This window comes from Carya illinoinensis, chromosome 3, assembly GCF_018687715.1.
Source record: "Carya illinoinensis cultivar Pawnee chromosome 3, C.illinoinensisPawnee_v1, whole genome shotgun sequence".
In the NCBI taxonomy this organism is placed as follows: Eukaryota; Viridiplantae; Streptophyta; class Magnoliopsida; order Fagales; family Juglandaceae; genus Carya; species Carya illinoinensis.
This window is the reverse complement of record NC_056754.1, coordinates 12,251,611-12,259,590: the sequence shown is the minus strand read 5'-3', so window position 1 is coordinate 12,259,590 and position 7,980 is coordinate 12,251,611. Positions and strand designations below refer to the sequence as shown.

The 7,980-nt window shown below is 39.4% G+C and overlaps 1 protein-coding gene across 1 annotated transcript; it reads right to left on the bottom strand.

Moving 5' to 3' along the window:
• Nucleotides 1-6,779: 6,779 nt before the first annotated feature.
• On the bottom strand, nt 6,780-7,247 carry LOC122304489. The gene has a single exon (XM_043116764.1). The coding sequence runs from the start codon at nt 7,245-7,247 to the stop codon at nt 6,780-6,782; it is 468 nt and encodes a 155-aa protein (XP_042972698.1).
• Between the last annotated feature and the right edge of the window lie 733 nt (nt 7,248-7,980).

Below are 7,980 nucleotides of genomic sequence, written 5' to 3'. Positions count from 1 at the left end.
GATTTTCCAAAAACAGAGAAATCATTCATGAATATTTCACAAATGTCATCAATCATATCAGAAAAAATACTCATCATGCATATCTGAAAAGTAGCTGGAGCATTACACAAACCAAAAGGCATTCTAGTAAAAGAAAAGTGCCAAAAGGATAGGTGAAAGTGGTTTTCTCCTGATCCTCAGGTGCTACAACAATTTGATAATAACCAGAATAGCCATCCAAGAAACAATAATATGCATTACCAGCTACTCTTTCCAAACTTTGATCCAAGAATGGTAAAGGAAAATGATCCTTCCTACTGGCTGAGTTAAGTTTTCTATAGTCAATGCACATTCTCCAGCCAGTAACCATTCTAGTTGGAATTAACTCATTTTTATCATTTTTTATGACAGTCAAACCAGATTTCTTTGGTACCACTTGAGTTGGACTTAACCACTTACTATCTGAGATAGGATAAATGATACCCACTGCGAGTAGCTTAAGCACCTCCTCTTTCACAACTTCCTTCATGGTAGGATTGAGCCTACGTTGAGCATCACAAACCGGTCTAGCATCGTCTTCAAGATGGATTCTGTGGGTACATACAGCGGCATCAATGCCTTTGATGTCAGCTATTGTCCAACCAATTGCTCCTCGATGCTTCCTTAATACTTCAATCAACTGGGCTTCATCCTTCTGATTTAGCTTTGAGGAAATCACCACCAGAAAAGTGCCTTCTTCAGGACCAAGGAACACATACTTTAAATCTTGAGGAAGTGGTTTCAGTTCCAACTGGGGAACTTCTTCCTCTGAAGATTTAAGCATGTCTGGTGGTGGTAGAGCTTCAAACTGGGGTTTCCATCTTGCTCCCGCAAACTATATTGCAAGTGGTAATGAAGAATCTGCAAAACAATCAAGAAAATCAAAGTCATCTTCATTGATATGATCAATTTTCTCATCAAGTAAAAATTCAGGTGTCTGAAAAATATAGTCATCATCAGAGAAGGGAGAAGTTGAGCAAATAAAATCTGTTGGTGTAAAACTCTCCACAGCATTCAAATCGCTTGTGTCATCAAAATGTGCTGGCATCTTGCAAGCGTTGAAAACGTTCAACTACAGTGCCATGTTCCCAAAGGTAAGCTTCAAAACTCCACTTCTGCAATTGATCAATGCATTTGATGTAGCTAGAAATGGTCTTCCTAGGATGACAGGAGCTTGGTAAATAGTGGAGACCGGCTGCTGCATATCAAGAACCACAAAATCCACTGGGTAGTAGAATTTGTCCACCTGGACCAACACGTCCTCTACAATACCCCTCGGTACCTTAACTGATCTGTCAGCCAACTGTAGCATGATGGAGGTCTTTTTTAGCTCACCCAATCCCAACTGCTCATATACTGAGAACGGTAGCAAGTTCACACTACTCCCCAAATCAAGTAAAGCTCTCCCAATGCGTGATTCACCACTCATAATGGAAATGTTGGAAGAGCCGGGATCTCCAAACTTTTGAGGAGTCTCGCTCAATATCAATGCACTAACTTGCTCCGTTAGGAAAGCTTTCTTCTTCACATTCAGCTTCCTCTTCACCGTGCACAAGTCCTTCAAAACCTTTGCATATGAAGGCACTTGTTGTATGGCATCCAAGAGTGGAATATTAATCTTCACTTGCTTGAAAATCTCTTGAACCTCCGTGTGATACTTGTTCTTTTGGCCAGCTGCCAATCTCTGAGGATAGGGAACCACAGGTTGGTATCCCTTACTAGTCTCAACATCTGCGCTCACAGGCTTTTTCAGTTCTGGTCTCACTACCTTTGGTTCTTTTTCAACTTCATCCGTCTCTGCTGCATCTTTAGGCGTTGGAGCAACTACCTCTGTGTCTATGGTCATCTCAGGTCGGGGAACTTCCTTCCCACTTCTCAAGGTAAGAACAGCTTTTGCTGTCTCAATAACGTCTCCTGAGACATTATGCACTTGATGTTGTTGTTGTCTGTATACTTGAGGATTAGGCTGAGGCTGTGCTGGAAATTTCCCTTTCTCTAGGGTGCTCAAGGTTGTGCTCATCTTATTAATAGTACCACGCAACTCATTTATGGCCTGAGTGTTCTGATTATTTGTGGTGGCCTGAATCTGCATGACTTGCTGAAGTGTATTGGCCATCTGTGCCATACTGTCATCTAGAGTTTTCTTTGCAGATGATGAAGGCTGAGAACTTTGTGCAGCTACATGAGGCTGAAATCCAGGAGGAGCTACATAAGGATAGCTCTGAGGATTCTGATATGACGGATACTGGTGCTGAGGAGCACCCTGATTAAATGGCTGCTGCTGAGGTGGTGGGGACCGACCAGGCTGATCATTTCTCCATGAGAAATTTGGGTGATTCCTCCACCCCGGATTATATGTGTTGGAGAAAGGCTGATTTTGTGCTCTATTAACCCAGTTAGCTGATTGCATTGGCTCAGACCCACCTTCTTGAAATACTGGCATAATCGGACAGTCTTGGGTCTTATGGTTTGAATCAGCACATATAGAACACGCCTCTACTACTTTTGCAGCCTTCACTTTTTCTATTTCCATGACCTCTAATCTTCTAGTCAATGCAGCTATTCGGGCTTGAACATCAGTATCTTCTTTAAGCTCATATCTACCCCCTCCAGAAATAGCCCTCAGTGGCTGTGCTGCTAATGGAACTCGATTAGTACGAGTGTTCCACTGTTGTGCGCTCTCAGCAAGGTAGTCAAAAAATGATAATGCTTCATCAGGTTCCTTGCTGAAGAACTCCCCATTGCACATTGTCTGAACAAACTGCTTACATTCCAGAGTGAGACCAGTGTAAAAATAGCTCACCAGCCTCCAAGATTCAAAACCATGATGTGGACAAATGTTCACCAAATCCTTAAATTTTTCCCAACTAGCCTGAAAGGTCTCATCAGGTCTCTGATTGAACTGACTGATTTGCTCTTGCAAAAACTGAGTTCTCTGAAAAGGAAAAATTTTTTGTAAGAATTCACACTGCATGTCAGACCAACTAGAAATGGAATTAGGTCTCAAAGAGTTAAACTAAATCTTCGCTTTATCCTTTAAAGAGAAAGGAAATAAACGAAGTTTAATGAATTCATTAGTAACAGCCCTAGTAATAAAAGTAGCACAAGCCAACTCAAAATCTGTCAAGTGTTGGTAAGGACTCTCAGAATCCATCCCGTGGAACTGAGGTATCACTGACATCATGCCATGCTTGATAGAGAAATTAGGTGCATTTTCTGGTAAAACAATGCATGAAGGTATAGTGGTACGAGTGGGTTGCAAATAGTCCTTAAGAGTGCGTGGTGCAGGTGCAGCCATGTTTTCCGATTCGATTTCAATTTCGTCACCTGGCTCACTCGAAGAAAAGACAGACGAGCTATCTATCTCCAAGCTGTGTATACTACTCTCAACACTTGATGTGACTCTCAGCAACCTATTTGAACTGTCTCTCACCCATGACATGAAACATCAATCTAATATGGTAGAAATGAGTGGTTGATGCAGATGAGATGAGTAACCAGAGACAAAATGGTAGAGAAAAATAAAATAACAAGTTTAAATTTAAGTTAGACAACTTTTCCCCGGCAACGTCGCCAAAAACTTGACTCACTCAAAAATGAGTAGCACTAATGCTATCCCAAGTGTAGGAGGATGTCGTGTAATAATTAAAAATAAATTCCTAGATCGTCTCCTCAGGAAAAGTTACTTAAAATTAAACTCGTTGAAAAATGTGAAAAACTTCACAAAGAGAAAACAAGAGGATGATATGTGCAATGGATGGAAGAGGTTACTAGTCATGGACTAGATTCATGTTTTTAGATTTTGATTATCGGATTGGAATGTAAATGACTAATAGATTAAACTCAGAAATTAATAAAACTAAATTAAAAATTAAACTAAATTAGAAAGTAATTGACAAAACATGAACTGAAAATTGAAAAGCCTCAAAATTAATATTCTAGGGTTCATCACAAATTCTCAAATTAAACCTTAGCAATTGTAATCACTATTAAAATGAAAACTTAATGAAACAATAAAAATAAATAACATGAAATAAGTAAACAACAAATAAATTACCCAACTAAAACAAAAACAAAAGTTCTCTACCAAACCCTTCTTGCAATAAATTATAAATCTAAAACAAATCACGTCCCATTCCACAACCCAAGCTTAAAAAAATATTAGCTACACATGATATTTTTAACAACAAAAATATATCTAAGCAAAGCTATAAAAAAAAAACTGAGTGCTGAATAAAAAATGGAAAAGAAATGAAGAGAGAAAAAAAAAACTCAAAAGCCCGAGAAAATGCCACCGTCTACCAACGTAAAGTAGGTCTAAACACGAGATAAAAATAAAATATGCCCAACCGAGCGTAAAACTGGAAAGAAAGTAAATAACTATGCGCCAAACAGCTCTTGGTTTGCAAAACGTAAACGTAAAAGCAAAATAAACATGAAACTAGCTAAAAATTCCAAAATCTGGAAAAAAGCAGGAAAAGAAAATAAAAATAACCAGCTGCCTACCACTAAGAGCTAAGAAGCAGAGCTGTGAATAGAAAAAGAAAATGACAAATAATATCAAAACCAGCCGACCAGCCGAGGTTTGAATCACCCTATTGTCCAAACTAAAAAAAACAGAAAAATAAAACTACAAGCGAGAGGATTAGAGCTTCCATTCGTCCCCTTTTCTGCAAATGAAAAAAAAAAAACTAAGCTAAAGAAATAAATCTCCCAAGACGAGAATGAGTTCGATCCATTGAAACCAAAAAAAAACAATACGCCGAAGTGAAGAAAAAAAAAAGAAAACAACGGAGACTTCCAGAGCAGCCTTCCGCCGACCTCCTGGACTAAAACGTATAAAGAAAACCAAGTTCTGCCCGCCCCAGTCTGGAATGAAAGAAATGAAATAAAACTCCCTGCTCCCCCTAGCTTCTAAACAAAAAGAAATAAGTGAAAAACTGCTGCTGCTGCTAGTCTTCTAAATGAAAAGAAAATAATTCAAAAACTTCCTTCTGCTGCTGCTGCTACCAGCTAATAAATAGCTGATCTCTAGCTGCTCCAGCTAACCGAATGAAAAAGAAAGAAAGGAAAAAAATCACTCTGCTGTTTCTGCCCTCGGTGCTACATATGTGCATGTGTGCATGTTGGTCTGCATGTGTCCGAATGGTTTGCATGTGCATTGTGTTCTGCATGAGTGCTGTCCGAGTGCTTTGCTGGTTTTGTACTTTTCTGCATGTGTGAGTCTTCTTCTCTTGCTGTAGTAGCTGCTGCACATGTGAGTTTTCTACTTCAGCTGTCCAAAGGTCTGCATGTGTGAGTTGATGTGGGTCCAGCTGTGTGCTGTCCGAATGAGGCTGGTCTGCTGTAACGTGTTGTATGCTTTCTGTTGTGTACATGTGTGCATGCATGTGTGAGTGCTGTCCGAAGGGTCTTCTTTCTTTTGCTGTATGTGTGAGTTTGTCCAGCGTGTGTGAGTGTCTTTGCTGCTGTGTTTGTCTGCAACGTCCAGGTTATGTGCTTCCCGTCCAGGTTGCTGCACGTCCAACTGCTCCAGCTAACCGAACGAAAAAGAAAGAAAAAAATAACTTTGCTGCTGCACGTTCAGGTTGCTGTCCATGTGGTCCGAATGAGTTGCTGTCTGCATGTGTAAGTTGGTCCCATGCATGGTGTCCGTGTGAGTTGGTTGCTGTGTGCTGTCTGAATGCAAAAGAGATTAACAGACAAATATTGCACACAAATGTTGCAGGCACCAGCTGGTATGAACTCGTTGACAGCTTCAAATATTAACTGGCTCTTAGATTCTTTAATGCAGTAAACTAATGGAAACAAATCGAATAGAAGAGGTTGGGATGAGATTGAATACGAGGAAACCGGCAAACAAGAGCATGTTGAATTGTTCTTGTTGGTGGAAGTTGGAACGGTGTTGGATGAATCTGATCTGTTTTGGGGAGAAAAATAAAAAGAAATAAGACACAATTTGTAGCCAAGAATTTAATGCCGAGGATGCCCTATGGTTATGGGTTGGCAAGAAGTGCTTCTATCTTTTGAAGATGGAAAGATAGCTCAAGAAACCTTATGAACATGAAGAACAAGGAGAACAATGGTACAAACACAAATGATAATAGAAAGCAAGAAAAATTATAGACTAGAATGCACAGTAATCAATAGTTGGTAGAATTCAAGCAGAAATTCATGCTTTTAATCAATTAAAATCACAACTTTGATTTATTCACTTTAACCATTTTTCCATTTAAAACCAATAATAATGTCATGATGAATTAAAAATACATTGGTTTTAAATAGCTAAAATATGCAATATTTCAGCTCAATCAGAGTGCAGGCTGCAGTGAGCTGCCTGCTAATACCATTTGCTTTGCAAAAGACATTGAACTCATGAGAGATGAACTCTCCACCCCTATCTGTGTGCAAACAATGAATAAAAACTCCTGTCTCTTTCTCAACAAGGTTTTTATAATTCTTGAAGATAGTAAAAGCTTCAGATTTTTCAGCAAGAAAATATATCCACACCTTACAACTGTAATCATCAATAAAGCTTATGAAATACCACTTCTTACTATTGGAAATAGGTTTGATGGGTCCGTAGATGTCAGCATGTACCAATTGCAGTCTTTGTGATGCTCTCCATAAACTCCTCTTTGGAATTGCATCCCTGTGTTGCTTTCCCACCATGCAATCAGTGCATATTTTAGATGGTGCCTTCAATTGCGGTAATCCTCTCACCATTTGCTTATATTGCAATGTTTTCAGACCCTTGAAACTTAGATGCCCATATCTGCAGTGCCAAGGGTGAGTGTTTTCTTCAAGAATTGTTTGGAAGCAAGTGGGAGCTTTCGGCAGAATTTTTGCAGACAATATGAACATCCGATTTGCAACATTGCTGTTTTCACAATAAGGTCGTTCTTGGGATGATAGACTTTACAAACTCCATGTTGTATCAAAATAGCTACACCTCTTTCTTGCAATTGTCCAACACTTAATAAGTTATTTTTCAACTTAGGTATATAGAAAACATCAGTGATTACCAGAGTAACTCCAGCAATTTGCAACCTAATGTTAACCTTTCCCAACACAGCCATGTTGGAATTATTCTCGAGCTTCACAGATTGCTGGAATTCCTCATCAAGATCCGAGAACCACTCCTTATTTGCACACATATGATTGTTCCACCCTGAGTCAAGGAACCATACATCTTCTCTCCTTGATTGATTAAGCTCCACATATGACATCGGCAACATTTCTTCTTTTAAATATTGTTGAGTTTTAATGTATTTTTATCTTGTGGGTGTTTGGATTATTACTTACCTGCTATCTTTGGTACCGTAGACTTTGATATAGATGGAAAGGAGGAGGTTGAGCCTAAGAAGGCAACTCCGTCGAAGGATTGATTTGGAGTTGCTTGAAATGTTGGAAATTATTTTCCGTGCCTTTAAATTATGTATTTTGGATTTGAGACAATGTTGAAACTTGTAGTATTTTATTACGCTTGTTTTAAGCAAGTTTGTATTTAAACAAAATTCTAGTAGTTAGTTGAAAGACTTTTTATTATCGCTGTGTTATTTTTATGTACACGTATTGCATGTACACACACTTGGCACTTGACGATGGGATGCGTAACTCGTGTTGTCATCATCCCGATGCCTCGATTTCCACATGTCCGTCCGTAGAAGTTGAGGGCGTCACACCACATACCAACTCCATCCTCACCACCCTTACCAACCAAGTGACCGAAGCTTTATCCAAAGTGTAGGTCTCGACTTTGACCACTGAAAACTCGACTGCTCCAATCAGCATAAAGTTGGATGGGTTCCAACTACGCCCTATGGTCCCAAGTTGTCGAGATGTATATCTACGACAAAGACAACCTGGGCTTTATCAACGGCGACTGTCCACCACCGTCGCCTGTAGACCCATCCTTTCGAAAATGGCATACCGATAATGCCATTGTCAAAGGTTGGTTGA